This window comes from Pyxicephalus adspersus, chromosome 10, assembly GCF_032062135.1.
Source record: "Pyxicephalus adspersus chromosome 10, UCB_Pads_2.0, whole genome shotgun sequence".
Taxonomy (NCBI): Eukaryota; Metazoa; Chordata; class Amphibia; order Anura; family Pyxicephalidae; genus Pyxicephalus; species Pyxicephalus adspersus.
The window spans coordinates 32,863,082-32,883,729 of NC_092867.1; the positions used below are offsets into that span (position 1 = coordinate 32,863,082).

The 20,648-nt window shown below is 37.5% G+C and overlaps 1 protein-coding gene and 2 long non-coding RNA genes across 5 annotated transcripts in view; 2 read left to right on the forward strand and 1 right to left on the reverse strand.

Moving 5' to 3' along the window:
• The window catches only part of LOC140339680 (uncharacterized), a 65,523-nt gene extending 44,931 nt beyond the window's left edge, over positions 1-20,592 (reverse strand). For 2 of the 3 annotated variants that reach the window (XR_011922512.1, XR_011922513.1), the window contains exons 1-2: positions 11,108-11,168; positions 5,904-5,994 (exon numbers count right to left, since the gene is read on the reverse strand). This is a non-coding gene — a long non-coding RNA (uncharacterized lncRNA). Of the gene's footprint in view, positions 1-5,903; positions 5,995-11,107; positions 11,169-20,455 lie in introns of those variants that run through there. The other variant, XR_011922514.1, reaches the window with a different exon arrangement.
• Positions 147-5,675, forward strand: LOC140339677 (uncharacterized). The gene is made up of 4 exons (XR_011922507.1): positions 147-166; positions 1,309-1,411; positions 4,211-4,316; positions 5,403-5,675. It is a non-coding gene; the product is annotated as an uncharacterized lncRNA (long non-coding RNA).
• Positions 14,252-18,425, forward strand: LOC140339676 (beta-microseminoprotein-like). Its single transcript, XM_072424479.1, has 4 exons — positions 14,252-14,328; positions 16,708-16,801; positions 17,267-17,372; positions 18,130-18,425. Exons 1-4 carry the CDS (start codon positions 14,326-14,328, stop codon positions 18,254-18,256), a joined length of 330 nt encoding a protein of 109 aa, XP_072280580.1. The 5' UTR covers positions 14,252-14,325; the 3' UTR covers positions 18,257-18,425.
• Positions 20,593-20,648: the final 56 nt, after the last annotated feature.

A 20,648-nucleotide genomic window follows, 5' to 3' on the forward strand; every position in this document is an offset into this window, starting at 1 on the left:
ATGTGCAATGTTTGGCAAGTGAATGGGTAAAATAGTCCTGACAGATGCTAGCAGTTCAATATTTGTTTACATTAGGTGGTCCTGTGAAATGTCTGAAAACAGCCCCATTGGAGTTTAAATAACGCATCCAAAATTCAGTTCAGTATCCAAAGAACCTCTCAGGATGGTAAGTTTTTGTTCCCTTTTCTAAATAAGAATGAACTAATATAACACTATAGAATGTTTTATTAAGATATTACATTTACCATAACATCATTTCTATGCCAATGATTTTTTATAATCATAGCAAGGTCATTTTACCTAGCACACAAATATAGAAAGGAACTAAATATATATTTAAAGATGATACATTTAGCACTCCCATGTCAATAATTTCCAAAATTTAGAGGGAGATGATTCACTTAATATAGCAAATAAATATTTGTATAGTTGTATCGATATTTCTTTTGTCACATCAGCTCTATAGTTTTACTACTATAATTACATTATTACAATTATTTTTGTATGGTGAGAAACCCCACATAATCACAATATATATATATATATATATATATATATATATATATATATGCAAAGAGAAAACACATTTGTTTATGCTAGCCAGGAGGCTGTATTTTTTTTTTTAATTTGTTATAAGTGGAAGCTGTATAAGCTGTATATTGGGAAGGAGTTTTAAGTAGAAACTGTTTCAGATGAATATATATAGCAATAATGCAAAATCTGCTTGCTGGATGCATTTTTCATGCAACCTGTCAATTATTTGGGTCAGTGATATCCTTAATACTTAAGCTTATCTAACTACCAGAGCCTTGTAAAAGTCTTGAGAGTGCGGCCTGGCTCTTCACTATTACCTATACACCCCATATATTTACTAAAGATAAGTGACCCCCTCTGTGATTGCAATACATCTGTTCACTAAAGACCAGTGACAATACTGAGAATATACCCTGCCTATTCAGTCCATTGACATCATTTAGAATAGGGATGGTTTCTGTAAATCAAAATCACAGGTCCCGACCCCTCCAGTAGTTTTGGTAATATTACTGTGTTTAGGGCCATTGTAATTAACTAAAAAATGTGACAGGGGTTTAAAAGTTCTGACTATACTTCACGATTTAAAAAAAAAAATAATTTGAATCGTTTCCAGAGATCCCCTTAACACTCAAAAACAATACAAATGAGGATGCACACAGATATAAAAAACTGCTATTCTTTATATTTTGCAAAACAAGCTTTTAAATGATTTTTCTACTGAAATTATGTTGTATGCAGCTAACCCAAAGTTATTTTTACTTGCATGTCTTTCAGAAATTCCTTCTGGCTATTGCAGTTATTGCTGGTGCATATTTGATTGCATGTGATGCAGCTTGTTTTCGACAGCTAGCTGAATTAAGTGAAGGGGCACCTAAGGGTGAGACCATTTTTTTCTATAATTAGTAAAGCTATAAACTTTGGAAAAAAATGCAACCTGATAATACCAGAGGCTACAGCTTTATCTACAATCCCTAGGAAGTATGGGGTCCAAGATGCAACCTCCCATGCTTTAAGGGAGCATAAGACTTTGGCTGGTTAATCAGCTTTCCTTCAAAAATTGTACTAAAGCTGCGTACACACCTGCAATTTTTCTCGTTGGAAAGGATCTTTCACGATCCTTTCCAACGAGAAAAGACTGCACGATGCATGAACGATGCTGTACATACAGCACCGTTCATGCTCTATGGAGAGGGGAGGGGGAGAGCGACGGAGCGGCACCCTGCTGCGCGCTCTCCCCTTCCCTTTCATTAGGATCGGTCGTCGTCCATCGTCCATGGATCCGCCAGGACGGTCGTCGGACGATGGACGACGACCGACTGTACACACGGCAGATTTTCGCCCGATAATTGGCCGATACCGATTATCGGGCGAGAAAAATTTGCCGTGTGTACGCAGCTTTAGACTTTGACATAAGACTACGGAAAGGACTTTATTTACTCAATTTATTTATTTACAGGACTTTATTTACTAGGACTTTACTTAATTTATTTATATAAATTACTATAATTTATATAAATACTAGCTAATAAAATTAATTATAAGTAAAAGGTTTTAAAAGTCTTTTGATGCAAAGTAAAGGAGGAAATATTGAATTCAAATAGAGCAAAACAAAATCCTAGAAATAGTGACAGGGTGTTTAAAGCATTCCTTCCCACTGTATTATTATTACTACACAGCATTTTTATAGCACCAACATATTACACAGCACTGTACAAAGTCCATAGTCAATTCACTAACTGTCCCTCAAAGTGGCCCACAATCTAATGTCCCTACCATAGTCATATGTCTTTAACACAGTCTAAGGTCAATGTTAGGCAGAAGCTAATTAACCTAACTGCATGTTTTTGTAATGTGGGAGGAAACCGGACTACGCTGAGGAAACCCAAGCAAACACAGGGTGAACAAACTCCATGCAGATAGTGTCCTGGCCAAGATTCGAACCTGGGACCCAGCACTGCAAAGGCCAGAGGGCTAGCCTCTGAGCCATCGTGCTATATATATTATAGTTAGCCATTACAATATAGTAAGCACTAAGTCCTAGCAGTATTATTCTTTTACTAGCTTTCAGGGTTGGGTGAAATTGGAAGATTCAATTTCTCCCATATTGCTGAACTCGGCGATGTGGGCTCCACCTGAGGACTTCATCATCACCCTTTGATAGGCGAGACACTTCGGGTGGTAACCAAATATTTCTGTGATGAAAAGATCAGGACTTTCCCCTCTCCGATGTCTCCCATACCTGAGACACTCTAGGTTCCCCACCAGCAGAAAAGACCCGGTGTTTAAAATGATGTGGCTCATTTTCTGCAATCGCCTGGCTGGTGTAAAATTGAACAAATCCAAACTGATCACTCCCTCCCGTTTGGACCTTTGGAGAAGGGTACAGTATCAACATTTTCTTTTGTCTTTGCCGTGGGCACAGGTTTTCCAATGCCCTCTTGCCGCTTTGGAAAGTTTATGTGTTAAAGGAGACCCACTAAGAGGAGTGCTCTCATATGCTTACAAATTGCAATTGACAGTGTGTGATGCTCCTGTGCCTTATTTCCTGGCTAAATGGGAGAGACACCTTGATCTTAAGTTTACGCAAGACCAAATTGATCCCACACTGTACTATGGCCATAAGGCCTCTATCAGTAACTGATATAAGAAGCCAAACTATAAGCTGCTCACTAGGTGGTATAGGAAAATCTACCCGCATACGAGCCCAGTATGTTGGTGATGTGAGCAACACACTGGCACATTGTTACATATCTTTTGGAGCTGCCCCACTTTATCAACATTCTGGTTGGGTGTTGCTGAGATCGTTCTGAAACTAACAGAAATCCACATACATGACAAACCGGAGCTTGCCCTGCTTCATGTTTCGGCATTGTCAAGGAAACGCTACAAGCGCTCTTTGCTGCGTCTTTTACTTAATGCGGCCAAGGCCTGTATCCTTCCCCTATGGAGACAATCTACTACACCCACTCTGCAACAAGGAATAATGATATCCAATAAATGGAGGAGCTTGTGGGTTCGGGGGATTGGTCTCCATGTAGACCAGTGCGTACCTGGTTTTACTGGGATGATTTCAAGTGCTAACAGATTATTTTTGGCTTCTTTGCCCAGAAGTTTAAAATGTCACTGGTCCATGGGCATTCCCTTATCCTTTTCCCTCCCTCCCTTATTCTACCCCATACCCCCCTCTCCCCTGTCCACAATTTATTTTACTCTTCTTCTTGTTTTCGCTCTTTCTTCTTTTTTTCTTTCCTTTCTTCTATATTACAGAAAATTGGTGACAAACAAGGCCTGGACTTAGGTTATTATGTTTTTAATAGGAGAGTGTTTACATAAGTAACTACTACTGCTTTGTACCTATGACATGACTGTATTTCTGTTGTACGTCAGTGTGTCAAAAGTTTATGACTTAGTATATTGCTATACTCTCATGTACACTTTCTGTTTATGTTGTTTCTTTATACCTCCAGTTTGATACATTCTGTATATGTCTGTTTTGTTGGTTACTTATGAAAATGAAAAAAAAAAAAAAGTAGGTGGTAAATGCATCCAAAAGAAATTAAGCTTTGTGTCTTTGAACAATTACTAATATGCCATGAATGGTAGCTAATTACAAAACTAGAGAGCTTCTCTGGTTTTGAGCATTATGGATAATGTTTTTTTTTTTAATTCTTTCCAGGATGTCTTTTTAAGGGAAAATTGCATCCCCTTGGCAAATCATGGAGGACGTACAGTTGTATGGACTGTAGTTGTAACATGAGTGGGGAGCTGAAATGCTGCCAAGCGTATGTTGATATTTATAGTTTTCTCCCACAAATATTTAATTGAAACCAAAAATGCAAATATTTTTTGTCACAATATTATAAAACAAAACTTCAATAAACATGTAAGAACATTAAAAAAAGAAAAAGAGGAAGATGGAAGGGATAGGGTAATACCTAGGACATCAAAAAGGTTCCAGGAAAGGTGAATGTTATTCAAGACTGTCGAGTGTCTAAAAATGTATCATAACTTTCCAGAAGTATAGCTGCGAGCTTCTCGTTCACAAAAATATCTTTCATATGATTTCTCACCTCCCCAAAATAGGAGATTTTCAAGCACTTGCTATTGTGAATCTGGCAGCACAGATGAGATAAAACAAGATCTTCTGCGTGGGAAGAGCCTCCAAACCAGCCAATAAAAAAGCAATAGCAGGATCAAGTGTATAATGCTATATGGAGTTTTAAATTTTAAAAGCCATGGTCAAAAATCATGAGGGAGACTCCACCAAGCATGGAACTTTTGACCTTGATTGCTGCATCCCCACAAGCAGAGATGCAAACCTATGTGGGGTTGCATACCACCAAAACAACTATTTATAAGTTTTAAATTGACTTATTATTTGTAAATATTAATGCTCATAGTTATACGTGTAAAAGAGGTTGTCTTTATGTAAACAGTTGGTGTTATGCTTTGTGAGTGGTATGATTTAATATTTTCGAACACTGTTTCTGCATGTACAATGCACTACTCTTGCAGTCTGATGACCAATGATTCATTTTAATCGCCTTTAACTCCTTTAGTAAACCAAAAACTAGGAAAAACCAAAAACTTGAAATTAGGAAAATGCCCCATTATATTCTCAATAAATAAATAAATAGGCATTTCCTACCACTAGAATTTAGTTCAAATGGCCGCCAAGAATATTAAAATAAATTAGCATATATATATATATATATATATATATATATATATATATATATTACATGTCTATTGCCCTATAAACGCCCCCATATTATTTTTTTTCTTCTCTGTACACTTTGGAGTTTTAACCTGTGCTATGTCCTATGTCCTGGGGTAGTAAGTCTCACTAATAATATTTTTTTTTTCAGTTATGGGAGACCAATTACCAAACACAAGAACTGCATATTCAAATTTGACCGAAAGGCTTGCAAGTACATTTTAATTGAAAGTGAGGATCCAGAAAAGCAATGCCCTGGATACGCAATGGTGGGCTAAGCACAGTCTGATGGAACTGTTATCTCTTAATAATAAATAATAAATACATTAATAAACCTAGAACATATACTAGAAAAAAGAACAATTCTAAATTTATTACTACATTTCATATAGAGGATTGGAATAAAGGTATTACATTTTTCTGACTGATTATTTGATTTGAGAGATAATAACCAAGTGGTATTTCGGGGAGAGAAACAGTAACAGCTTTTAGGAACACTTACATAGCAATATTATGTGAAAACAAGTGGTTTTTCATCTAAGAACTACTAAGAACTAAGTGCTTTTAAGGTAACCCTCCACTGAAAACATCAAATTATTTTATAAAGCCAAGCGCCAGATTGGGGAATCCCTTAATAAATTCTTGGTCTTACCTTCATATGGAGAATGTAGCCACTTCTCTGTTCTCTAATGTTTTTGGACCCTCCATATCTACAGTTGCTGAGTTTGGAGACCAGTTGCACCCTTCACACCAACAGGAGAGAAGAGGAAAAGGATTACAGGGGAGATAATCCACTCATCAACCTCTGTGTTTCAGTTGAACAAATGCTGCCAATTTGTGTCTGGTCATGGATTTTTTGTACAGAGAAATGTACTCACAGACGTTTATATAAATGCACATTTTACACTGCAAATAAAGTAGGTTTTAGGGTAGGAAGATAGTTAAACAAGAACAACTAAATAGAGTTTGCTTTACAATATTTTAGAATAGTTAGAGGGATGATAGAAAACTGCTAAACAGTTGCTGTAGTTTAAAAATAAAATAAAAAATACTGCAAACAAAGGCATTCAACACATACATTCCCTGCCCCACCCCGTTATCAGCTTTGTTTAAGAGTTGTGGGGTCCAGAAGAATTGTCATATCTGATGTACTTCAAGTATCATAGATGCCTGATCCCCTTCCACATTACTAGAGGACACAGGAATGTGGGGGATGATAAATAAAACAGAATAGATTTGTCAACTTAGTCTGCTCCAACAGAAAAAAAACTTTTCACAAGGAAAGAAATATAACTTCTCATTTACCCAGGTCATGGTTTATGGTATAGCTGGCAGTAGTTTGTCACATTCAACATCCAAGTAGCTTTGTAAAACAAGTATCAGACTCCATGGTACAATACTGACTGTGATATACAATCAATATCTGACACATTACTGGTTGACCAGATCAAGGCCATTAAGTTAACTATGACATTTTGACATAACTATAAATGGTGGTGTATGTTACTTAAAAGCATGGATAAGTGGTAGCATTTCTTCAACATAACACAACTCATTTTAAATGTGTTTTCTACTAGCCTAAGCAACAGCATAGAAAACTATACCTACTCTTCTTCCAAGATTTGTCAACAATTGTGTTTTGTCAACAATTGGGGATGCAGGTGTACACTATACAACACTTTGTGTTTTCAATACCTCCACTTACACCATCATGATCTGCCCTAGTCCATTATAAGCTGACAAAAACATAAGCTGACATGAAACAGGTAAATAAGAACACTAAAAAATATTATAACTGATCAGGAATATGTAATTACTAGAGTGTCTGGGGAAAGAATAATATGGGGTATCTCTTTTAATACATGCTGGCAATCCATCAATCTCCAAAATACCAGTTGTGAGTTGATACCCCTGCTTCTGCTATACTTAAATCACAAAGTTTGTTGTTGTTAGAACACCTTCCACCTCGTGGCCTCCATAACATAAGGGGGTGTTCTGCTTTTCAATGGGGTAAAACCCATACATGACCTACCTTTCCCCACTTGGGAAATCAGTGTATCAGATGTATGTGATATACTGTAAACCTTTACTAAGAAAGGATACTCTAGTTGCCAGGCTGTGTTGGCCAATTATGGTAATTTAGCATTTTCATGTATAAATCAAAAAATGATCAATTCTTCTAATTCGGGACCCTGAGATGAGTCACTAGTGCAAATTACTAGACATTTTGACCAGGCTTTACCATACTTGTACATTTTGATTTCTACACACTGGTTTGGGTCTATACCTGGACATATTCCCTGATGAAATGGGGGTTCTTTTGTCCCCTGAGACATGTTGGCTATATCTGCTTTTGATAAACAGCAATAAAATTGCAGCAGTGGCAGGATCGGGTAGATTGAGGTTGGTGGGACTGGGTCCAGTATACAGACTCACAGCGAGAGGTGGTGCTATCAGGGCTGAGAATGGGCTAGAGACCTCCATTCCTGGGTAGCACTGCTTTACTTCTTTGTGCAGAATAAAGCCCTATCTACCTGTCAATCTACGCCCATCCATCCATTTTAGTGATGGATGGCCATATTGGCCCAGAGGAGCAGATGCCATCATTGTGACCCATGCTCCTACATCAGTACAAAGAGCTTTTAAAGTTGCTTTTCCTGCCAACATCACAGCATATGTATAATGTTGCACCTCTTGTGGTTAGCTTCTAGTTTTAAATAAAAACAGCCTGGAGGTTTCAGTGGCTTTCAGATGTTTTACATTGCCCTATTGCCCTCTGCTCCATCACAATGATATATAGGCTAAGTTAAGCTTTATGTCAAGTTATCCCAAGTTAGGGTCTTTTAAAGCCAATCAGTATCACAGTAGTTGCTCAAAGTCCACAGCACAGCCCAGGTCCAGTACTGGTCCAAGGCCAAACAGTTGGGGACTGCTATTTTAGGGGAGAGAACTGGCCCGAAGAAATAGAATTTTCTTGCGTTCAGTCTGCGTAAAACATGCCCTAGGATCGGCATCAGTGAACAATAGTGCTAGTGAGAGGGGTAGTGTGCCATCATTGGTATCATTGGGAGGGATCATGCCCATTGTCAGTGTCAATGGAAGGAAGAGAGTAGTATTTATGATGTCAGATGAAGAAAATTTGCATCATCATTGGTATCAGGGAGAGGAAGACTCCTCCATTGGTGGCATCGGTGAGAGGATTAGTGCCACATCTTTGGTGTTAGTGGGAGGAATAGTGCCCCATATTTTGTCAGTGGAAAGAATAGTGTTCCATAATTTATGTCTGTGGAACAGTGTCCCAACACTGGTATAAGCAAGAGGAGTACAGACACATTACTGGTGGCAGATGGAGAAATAGCAAAATATTGTTGTGGGCAACTGGAGAAATTATGCCTAATCATCAATAGCTCCTCAAGCCATAAGTGAAGACAAGCAAGCAAACAACTGATTTCAGCTCAGTCTCACGGTGTTTAGGTTACAAGGTTTTGTCTGATAGAGACCACATTTGAAGTACTTTGCAGTGATTGGTGCTATACTTGTTACATGATGACATCACAGAAGTGGAGATGTGGAGGCTGAAACTATCATTAGGTGTAGTTTAGGTCTTCCTGCATCCAACAACTACTTTGGAAATATTTACAGATAGTGCTCAGTGTCTGCATTAAATTTGTCATTTATATAATTACAGAAAAATACTAAGCTTAGTTCTGTCTCATATGTTACAACGTATTGTTGGCCAGTATTGTTGTAACTGGTTCAGTTTATCAGGCTTGACTTAAAAGCAACTATTGCTGACATTTTCAAGAATAGTGAATTTATAGGGTCCCCCTTATAATAGTTCATGCATGAGGAAATGATATAATGACATATCCAATGCTTCATTTGATCTGGGTATAATTATAGGGTCAGAAATAATTCCACACCTTCAGTAGTGTTCGGCTATCCCATACAAAGTAATTGATAGAACCAGAAAAAAAACTAATAGAGCATTGTCCAGATGTGTACATAGCAAAAGAGACATGGAAATCCTTTACAAGATGCTTAAGGTAGATTTTTCAGATTCTTCCAACAAAAGGCACTTCACCTTTTACTTTTAAACTCAGCCCTGCCAACATCATGCCCCTGAGACATGTCGGCTTGTCGAAAAAGAAATTATTCCTTTGGACTGCTTCCTCTACATCTCACAGGTTCCCATAAAGGCATCATTTAGAATCTAGCCAGAGTTGCTGTACTCTATACTAATAATTTTGCATAAATACAACACTGCCATATTCAGATCCTGCGTCTCCTACTTGTATCTAGGTTCCAACCGTTCCTACGCTATCCAAAATATATATATATATATATGTGCTTGAATTGTATTTTGTTATTGTACCACAAAATTGATTACCGGATGCTGAATGTCCTTTAGGGTTGCCTGCCAGGCACCCCACTTCAAAGCCCATATATACAACGCTGTATTTATTACTGGTATAGTCAAAAATCATTTTCGACCTTCCAATGAAGTGCCCAAAAATAAAGTTAATAAATGACATTACTAAATAAGTACACAGGAAATTGTTGTAGCTGGTCAGGAATGTGCAATCTTTGGCAAGTGAAAGGGTCAAATAGCCTTGACAGATGCTAGCGGTTTAGTATCTGTTTACAGTAGGCAGTTCTATGCAATACCTTAAAACAATTGCAATAAAACATTTCAAATTCACTATGTTCAGTATCCAAAAAACTTCTCAGGATGGTAAGATCTTGCTCTTTCTTCTAAATGAGAATTATCTAATGTGACATTATACAATAATTTATTTTCATGATAATTAATTTACAAAAAACATTCAATATTTCTAATTGAAAGATTTTCTATACTCATAGGGAAGTGATTTTGGATATACAATATACCAAAAATAATTTCTTTTAATGATGTAATGACGATAATACTTTTCCAAGAAATATAGCACAAATTCCGTAACTCATAGGGACCTAATATTGCATACTTGCTTCATATTTTCAGAACTCATATTTGTATGAGAATGCAGCCTACCTCTTCACCAATGACGAGTGTCACCCCTGAGAATGCAGTGACACCCATAAAAATGTAATGTTCACTAAAAATCAGTGGAATCACAGACAATACAGCCTGTCTATTCATCATAGTCCAATTATGTAATTTGCAAAATTGATGACCAAACAATTTTCCCATTGAAAATCACATTTTTGCAAGTTAAGGAATATTTTCATAAATTAGGCTAACTTTTGCCATTTTGCAAATATACATTGATGATGAGGTAATTGTAAACCTCTGATTACGGTACTGTCACCAAAGTTTCTTGGGGGAGGGAATCATGAGGACCTTTGGAACCCATCCAAAATGCCTTTGTATATATAAAATAGTATGTAGATATTTTTTGATCCTTCCAGGAATTTTGGTATGTTATTTTTGTCTATGGTTTGTCATTTCTATAACAAAAAAAATAAATATTAGCATTAACTTCCTTTACTATAGCAGTCCCTTCCAATGCATACAAATATAGTGCCGCAAGTGCCGCAGCCATCCATCCACCCAGTACTATACCCAGATTGTTTTCTTCAATATACACTTATGAATTGCCAAATAATTAACCATTTAATAATTTAGACTACCTTTAAAATCTGTTTGTTTGTGACTTGTATTGTGAGTTGAAGTTTTCAGAACCTCCTCATGCACAGCAAATGAAAAGGAGACAACATTGACTCAGAATATACAGACATATACAGTACATCAACGTGTGTGTGTGTCAAGGGGGTAATTCTTTTAAAACTATTGACAAAAACCTGTTGTCACAGATTCTTGCAAGTCCAGGTCACCTGTGCCTCCATCTTGCTCACCTTCCTTGTAGCCCCCTGCTGCCAGCACCATCTCTGCCTCTGGATCCAACACTCTGTTTACTTCCTGCTCCAAGTCAGGTGATTCTGTCAGCTGCTCCCTTGCCTCAGAGAACCAGAGTATACCGCAGACGCACTCCCTCTGCTGGCCAACATCTAAATAACACCTGAGACCATCCCAGCAACAGCACTCCCTCTGTTGGTGGGATTGATGTCTGCGGCTCACTTATCCACGCTCATCTTCCCTTCTTAAGGAAGTGACCTTGCAACAGGAAGTTGCCTGAACAAGGAGTTCTTTTGGCTCTGCTTTCAGGTTACTGTTGTTTATTTCTATTGTTCCTGATTCTCCGTGTACCGACCCCGGCTCGTTCCTGACTACTCCTGCTAGCTGCTCGTCCTGACATCTTCCTGTCACCTGACAATCCTTGTTCACTGCCGGTCCTGACCTTTTGGCTTGTCTGACTACCCTCCTGGATTTCCCTTTTGTACTACGCTTCAGTCCCTGCTTGTTGGCAGTCACCTGCCTTGGCGGGCACGGGGGGCGCAACCTGGCAGTAGCTTGCCGGACAACATCCTCACCTGTAGAGGCTCTGAAGAAGACCAAGCTTAGACCCCCCATGCACATATCCACCCACAGGGTGGGTGACACAGTGGGTCCTCCACTTTGCTTTGTGGAGCAGTGACACCTGTAAACTATACAATATAGGGTAATATAATATATCTTAATTAAAATGTTATTAATAATACAGTCATAAAATTGTTATGCCCGCTCCATTACAGAGGTATAAACATGTAAGGTAAAAGCTACAATGTTGGGAATATTAAACTAAAAAAAGTGCACTAACATTCAATCACAACAAAACTCGAAATTTTTTCCAGATCGTCTCAAGACAGTAAGCCATGTTGATACTGTTCATTTTATTTAAAAAAAAGATTCTCTATCCTTGCCTATCCTGTACTCGTATGTTCTACTGGTGCAGCCTTCTGTATTAACCATGGTATTGGAGTAAGTAGGTAGATGCAAAACAAAAATAGAAATATGTCTGGATTTAGGGGTTATGGGTAATGGTACTTTTTGTACCGAAGAATCTCAGAAAGAATTAATTGCTTTAATGTAGTATTTATGTACCATTTATTCATCCATGCTCCATGGGAAGCAAAGATCACATTTTCTTTGACTGTTTCACTTATGTTATATAAAGACAAACAAAATAATAAAATAAAGGGATAAAATATACATATGAAGGCTCTCATTTACACAGAAATACCTAAAATCGACATCCAGTGAGCTTTTTTTCAAATAAAAACACCCATTGGTGCCCACTGGAATATGTAATATTAGAAACTTTATAAATAATTACCATCTGACTTGACACATTCCTAGTTTACAGGATCAAGGCCACCAAGTTACCCATGTGACATTATCTATGAATGATGGTGTATGTTCCCATATTCCATTTAATCTATGTAAGCTACATGTATAAGTGGTGAAATATGAATGTAACTATTACTAGCTTAAGTAAAAATACTATACCTACTTTCCTTCCTTTTGTTATACAGGTACATATGATATAGGGACTGTAGGTTTGCTCTAAAGTTGAATTTGAATGTAAGTCGGAACAGGTACATTATTTTAATTTATGCAATTAGGAAAGATGTTTGTCTCAACATATTATTAGGCAGCATGGTGTAAGTTACTGTATAAAATCCTAACTGTGAGTTATTCACAAACAAAGCAAAAAAAAACAAAAACTTTATAGAGCATAGACATTCATTAATTTCTAGAGCAAGCTGTGCTTTGATATGCAAAAAGAAACATCGGCAGAAATTGTCTTGGTCATTAAAGAGTTAAAAGATGTTGCAAATCAGCTCAGCTCTTCAGATCACCCACATTCTTAGCTGTGTTTAGCAAAGTAATGCAAGTCATGGAAACCACCCCCTTCCCCACATCAAGCCTCTGTCCTGCAAGCGGGGAAGCCCCGTTCGTTCGTAGTGAGAAGCCCCGTTCATATCTAGAAGTCATCCACATGTCGGATGTCCTTAACTCGGGGACTACCTGTACTGTATGACACTTCTCCACCTTATTACACAATACAGGCCATGGGAGAATATGTTTTTTTTGTACTGATGATGCAGTGTTTCTCTGGTGGGAGCTACACATACAATATGGAAAAATATTTTTCCATTTCCTTTGTTTCTTCTGAATACACAGAAGTTTTCTCTTAACATTTACACACAAGCTGAACTGTAAAAATCAATGCAAATGTTTATAAAGCTGTAAATTGGGATTATCATTTTACCTATCACACCACTGTACTACATAGGATTGTACTGGTAAAGTTTGTAGTCTTGAGTCATTAGCCAAACATCCAAGTTAGTAGTAACTATCTGTGACTTTCTAACATTCTGTGTGTACTATACACTCCTTTGTGTACTTCTATACCAATATCATTAATTAACACTCCTTCACTAATATACCACCACGATCTGCTTATTGACACGTCCAGAAAACTGCCCTAGACAATAAAAAGCTAATACATGAAACAGGTTTTGCAAAGTTGGGTTAAATATTTTGGGTGATTGTTAGCAGCTCAGATTCACTGGAAAAGATTATTGCTCAATAATTTTATTAGACAGGTTCCAGAGAATTTACACAGCATATCCAAAGGTCCTGGTCTCTTCTAATTAACCCCAAGCTGTACCATATTTGTTCATTTCTGCACCACAATGTGCCTCCAAAACATATTCTTTGATAAAAAAAATAGTTCTTTAGGCCCCTGAAATACGTGCATTGGCTATAATAGCAAAAGAGGACCACTGTGATCCCACTAGATCCACAGTCTATCCCCCTAAATCAGGGGTCCCCAACAATTGGGCCACAAATTGGTCTTTGGGCAAATATCATGGTGTTCAGTTTCCATGTGTTGGTTTAATATGACCCTAACAAGATTAGGGTCATATTAAGCCAACACATGCAAACTGCAAAAAAAATAATAAAGTTTATAAAGTATATTACTGCATACGTATACAGGAAAATGTTGAAGCAAGGTGTTGTCAAGAATGTGCAATCTTTGGCAAGTGAAAGGGTAAAAAAAACTTGACAAATGCCAGTAGTTCAGCATCTGTTTACAATAGGCAGCCATCTGTAATATGTAACAGCCTCATAAGAGTTTAAATAACACACCCAGTTCATTTGCTCAGTATCCAAAGAACCTCTCAGAATGGTAAGTTCCTACTCTCTCTTCTAAATAAGAATAATCTATTTTGACAGCATAGAATATTTATTTTAATGATAATACATTTACAAAAAACATTCAGCACTTCCATGTGAACAATTTTCTTATAATCATAGGGAAGTGATTTTGCATATACAATATACAAAAAACAAGAAATATAGGACTTCAATTACTGATACTCATAAGGAGATGATTTACAAAATATACCAAAGGTGTATTTGTGATATATATTTGTTTCATAATAATACATTCATGAAAAACATTTAACACTTCCTTGTCAACAATTTCTGCAAAGGAATATTTCCATATTTGCTTTATATTTTCAGAACAATGTATTACTTACTATTACATATAATTTAATGTTAGTTATTGTACATCAGTTATACTTTAATTTTTAATTTTACTATTGATTTCTTGTTATATATTTGCATGGTAAGTAACCCCATTATATATATATACATTTATATTAAAAGTTACAATCTATTTATGTAATAATTAAATATAAAGCTGTTAGGAGTTGTATCTAGTCAGTGATTCCATGTTGTGCACTAGCACAGTGCCCTGCTTATTACTTTTTCATGCCATTGCTTGCAAAGGATATAAAGGAATATCAAGGATATCAAGGAATTACTGTAGTTTTCTGCCCCATGCTCAGCACCTTGCAGCATTCCCAGGTTCCCCCTTGTCATGCATCTCCAGCATATACACTGAGGCAATGCATATCTGCAGGAGATTTTTGATTATGTGCTACAGCCAATGATCAGATTAGTTACTTACAACAATCATGGGCAACAGTTGGGGGCAACTGTGTGCTGGGACAGGGCACCTAGCCTCCTGAGGCTTATCTGAGCCTTGCTCTTAAGCTGCGTACACACTGCCAATTTTTGTCGTTGGAAAGGATCTTTCACGATCCTTTCCAACGACAAGGGAGTGCACGATGCATGAACGGTGCTGTACATACAGCACCGTTCATGCTCTATGGAGAGGGGAGGGGGAGAGCGACGGAGCGGCACCCTGCTGCGCGCTCTCCCCTTCACTTTCATTGCGATCAGCTGTCGTCCATCGTCCATGGATCCGGCAGGTCGGTCGTCCGGACGATGGACGACACCGACTGTACACACGGCAGATTTTCGCCCGATAATTGGCCGATGCCGATTATCGGGCGATAAAAATCTGACGTGTGTACGTAGCTTTAGTTTACCTTGTTGACTATGATAAAGGAAAGCACACTTTATAAAGCGATCCTGCTCCACTCCTTTAGTAAATGAATCTGAATGTAGAAAGTTTACAAAACACGATAGTGAATGCTAGTGATAAAGGGAAAAAGTGAGCTTGTTTTATAAAACCAAACCCTGAACTGACAAAAAAGCCTGTTTCTTTTATTTCTCTTGCATGTAACTAGTTTTTTTTTAGTAGTCACAGCTTCAAGTAATTTATTAACATTCACCCTAAAGTGTATACTCCCTTAGCAAATGATCCCAATTATCTCCCATTGGTTTATACAGTATGTCTTACTGCCTTATAATATATTGGCCAATATTCTAGCCTATGAGAACCTAATTAAAGATAAAACTGATTGAAATGGTCTGGTACTGAAGCAAATGCTATGTGCTGTATTTGTTTAGAAATCCACCTGCCTATTTACTAGGGGTCAATGTCACCCATAAGAATCAAACTAATATCCATTCATATCCATGTCACAGTCCCTTTCGTGACTGAGGTTAGAGGATCTGTGAGACAAGCTGCATGTGAGATTATCTGACAGTCTCTTTGTTTTTACTTATTTCTGTGTTGTTGTTTGTAATGACCACTCTCCTTGTATTGGGTGCAGCTGGTGGTCATTACTGCTCCTCCATTTAGTCTGGCCTCACACTTCATGCTATGTGGTTGATATTCACTGCTGTGATGTGATGAGTTGGTGTGTTGTCCGCTCCGGAGTTCCTGCGTATATATCTGCTATTAAGATAAGTTTGATTACTTTTGGTGTTTTGTTGTTACTAGGCCTCAGGGAGACACTGGGTCTTTCATAAGGGAAGGAACCAGTAGTCTCAAGCCAGTAATACTCTTAGGGCTATGCAGGGCTAGTAGGGCCTAGGTTCCTGTGTATGAGTATTCCCACCATCAGGGGATACTCATGCTGTTAGGAGTTAGGGCTAGGTTAGGGTGTCTACAAGGGGTGACCATTTCCTTTTCCCTAGCCATTGGAGGCCTAGTCCTGAGTATAACCTTTGTTTCCCTCCCCTCCTTGTTATCCGTGACAATTCATTAGAGAACTATTATTCTGTAAAGCATGCTTATAAATTATTTTCCACTAAAATTATGTTGTTGATAGCTCACTAAAATCTATTTATATTACATATCTTTTAGAAATTCCTTCTGGCTCTTGCATTTATTGCTTGTATCTGTCTGAATGTGTGTAATGCGGCCTGTTTTACTCAGCTACCTGAACAGCCACCAAAAGGTGAGTTAAAGTTTGTTTCAGCAAACAGTAACACTATATACTTTGAAAACTCCACTACCTGATCATAACAGAGGCGCACATGAATCTGAAATCCCTAGGTAGTATGGGGTCCAAGCTTCACTCCTCTTCTTTAGGAGGGTATCAGAGTTTGAATGATTTGCAATATGAGTAGAAGTTTTTAGAAGTGTTCTCATACACAGCAAAATCAGAAGAGACAACACTGATTCTGAACAGCGCAATACCTCAATGAACACAAGTTAATAAACATTTGTAAGTGCCTATCAACAAAGCTAATCAATAGGAAGGATATACAAACTCTAAAGATGGAAAATCAGTAAGTGCAGTTTACAAAATCTGTAATCAGTAAAGTCAACTAGACATCATCATAAGAGGTAACCTTCACTCTTTATTACAGTAGAGAGCTGTCAGGATTTGAGCACTATGGGTAATAATTTTATTTTCCAGGATGTCTCTATAATGGAAAATTACATTCCCTTGGCAAGTCATGGAGGACTAAGAACTGCTGGGACTGTTCTTGTGACCTGGAAGGGGAGCTGCACTGCTGCCAAGCGTATGTTGATTTTTTAAAGTTTTTAAGTAGAATCACCTAAATAAATAATACTGTTTGTACTGATTTACATGTAAAAGATCATGTTTATTGAAACAGTAGGTGTTTTTGCTTTGTGAATGTTGTGATTTAATGTATTTGAGTCCTGTTTTATGTATGTAAACTACACATCCCTTGCAGACTGATAAATAATGATTCACTTTGCTGAATGAAGTGAGCTACCTTAATTCCTTTAGTACGTCAGTGTTCCGTGAGAAAATTATGGTGGTCGGCGGCTCTGGCCGGTTCACCTCCCAGCGGGGTCAGGGGAAGGACCTCGGTGGTGGAGGGTGCATCAGCCAGAGCCGCAGACCATGTCTCCTGTACAGATTGTAGGCTCAGGGCGGTGGGTAGGTTTGTCTCTGGACAATACCCGCCCACTCTCCCATCGCAGGCTTGGACCTGCAATGGGGGAGAGGGCAGGTTCTGGCATTAAGACGTCACTCTGGAGGAAGTTTCTTCCCCTTTGAACGACACACGGCTCCCTGCACATGAGCAGTCCTGAGTTCGTGCATTTAGTTGTCTGTAGGTCCGAAAAGTTTTGGCAGCCACTGCTTTAGTAAACCAAACTCACTGTGATATATTTGTTAATAAACACAGAACACAAACATGGAAATATTGAGCTTCCTTCAGTACAGGCAACTTGGATCTAAATTGACAACCAATACTATGTTAAATTCTATATACCATTCAGTTTTCTTGACAATATTTTTTTTTCCAGTTATGGGACACCAGTTACCAATAACGAAAACTGCAAATTTAGATTTGACCGAAAGGCCTGCAAATACATACTGATTGAAAATGAGGATCCGGAAAAGAAATGCACCGAATATGCCATGGTGGGCTAAACACAGTCTACTGGAATTTTTATCTCTTACAAGAATTAAAATGTAGATTCATTGTATCAAGTTGCATGTATAATAAATGCATTAGCAATGCTCTGTTGTGCAATACATAAAGAATGTTATATATTATATACATATAACTGATTAAAATAAAGTTATTACATCTTCCTGACTTCTCAGGCTTTTTAGAGTTATTAGCCAAGTGGTGTTTTGGGGAGAGAAAAAGTACTAGAACTGTCTAACACCTATGTAGCAATACCAGAGTGTTTCACTTATGGTATATAAAAACAAACAAAAATATTAAAATAAAGGGATAAAATATACATATGAATGCTCTCATTTACCCCGAAATAGCTAAAATCAATATCCAGGGAGCTTCGTTCAATGAAAAACATCCATTGGTTCCCACTGGAATATGTAATAAAAGAAACTTCATAAATAATCAACATCTGGCTTGACACATTCCTAGTTGACAGGATCAAGGCCACCAAGTTACGCATGTGAAATTATCTATGAATGATGGCGTATGCTCCCATATTCCATTTAAATTGGTGAGGCTAATGGATAAATTGGGAAATTTCTTTAACATGACACAAGTACATTTGAATGTAATTATCTATATTTACTACCTTAAGTAAAAAAGTATTTACCTACTTTCCTTCTTTTTGGTATCCTGTATAACACTTATCACACAATACGGGTCATCGGAGATTATGGTTATTACAGATTCTTAGGGGATGATACAATGTTTTTCTGGTGGGAGCCACACACACACAGCAGGGGTCTTTGTAGAAAGAGAATTTTCCTTTAATTGTTTCCCATAGTTACACAGAAGTTTTCTCTAACCAGTTACACATAAGTTTGCTTAAAAAAAAAACGTTGTAAATGTTTAGAGAGGATAACCTACCCAGGCATATATTGGGACTATCCTTTTACCTATCACACCATTTGGAAAAGTATTACATAGAATTGTACTGGTAGCTTGTGGTCTTACGTAATTAGGTATACATCCAAGACAGGTCATTATTACCCTTAGGAGGAGAGTTTAACAGAAGAAACATAAATACTCACTAATGTTTTACTGAAATGGGTTAAATATTTTGGGCAATGGTTAGGAGCTCTGATTCACCAGTACTGCTTAATAATGTTATCAATCAGCTTTCAGTCAATAATATGCTGTCAATAATACTCCTAAAGAAGCCACACTTGGCCAAACGCGTTGGGTATATCCAACAACTTTCATGATCAAATACTATGTATTGTTAACAATATATATGTTGATGAGTTGTTGTATGTCTAGCGCCAATTCCTTTGATTACTATGTATTGTATTGAGGAATCATAAGATTCTAATTACTTTTGTTGACCACTAGTTTGTACAGTGGCCCTTCACAATTGTCAAGTTTTATTTTAAACATTGTATATATGTTTGAATACATTGTTTGTGCCAAAAAACACTGCTGAGTTCTCTGTCTCTGCTTTGTTTTGGTCTATATCAGAGAATTTACCTAGCACATCCAAAGTTAATGGTGCCCTTAAAATAACCCAAGGCTTTACCACATTTGTCCATTTTGATTCCTTCAGACTGGTGTGTCTCTATAACACCTACCTTTTTTGTCTTCCTACATTGAGACTGAGCTATCCAGCAGTGGCAGGCTGGGGAGATTAAGGCAAGTGGGACTGGTACTTTATACACACTCACAGCATTAATTGATGCTACCAGGCCTGGGAATGTGCTAGGGACCTCATCCCACCTCCAGTCCTGGCTAGCAATGCCTTTACCACTGCTTTAAATCTTGCATGTCAAACCTGAAATCATAAGTTGGTATACTAACCCCGGGCTCCATTTCCAGTAATCTGCCACTTGCCTAAGAGTACAGGAAATGTGGGCAAAATACTGCCCATCCAGAACCCACCCTTGCATTTCTGTACAATATATGATACGAGTGTGTGTATATATTTTTTATATATATATATATATATATATACACACATATTTAAGGAAGATATAAAAGGTATTTTGATTTGTGGACTATTATACATCTATGTTTTATGGTTATTACGGGAATATCATTCAGTCATCATGTCATCATTGTCATAACAAAGCTGTGACTAGGATTCCTCCAACAAAAGGTATTTTGTCTGTTATTCATAAAGTTTAATAATATAAAAAATCTAGGTTAATACATATCTCTACTCTTACCTTTAAACTCAACCCTGCCAAAGTCATGCTCCTGAAATGTGTAGGCTTTGCACTCCAAAAGGTTTAGGATTTATTAAATTAGGACCACCCCACTCCAATGCCTATATATATACAATGCCTTTTTATTATGATTCTTTTGCTGTTTTGTTCAAAAATCTGGTTTTCCTCTTTTAGACCTTCCAGTGAACTCCCC

Bases quoted from the DNA above. Each gene is read 5' to 3' on its own strand.
- LOC140339676 (XM_072424479.1), top strand. The intron at 16,802-17,266 runs GTGAGTTAAAGT...TTTATTTTCCAG, and splicing joins ACCTGAACAGCCACCAAAAG to GATGTCTCTATAATGGAAAA. The intron at 17,373-18,129 runs GTATGTTGATTT...TTTTTTTTCCAG, and splicing joins GAGCTGCACTGCTGCCAAGC to TTATGGGACACCAGTTACCA.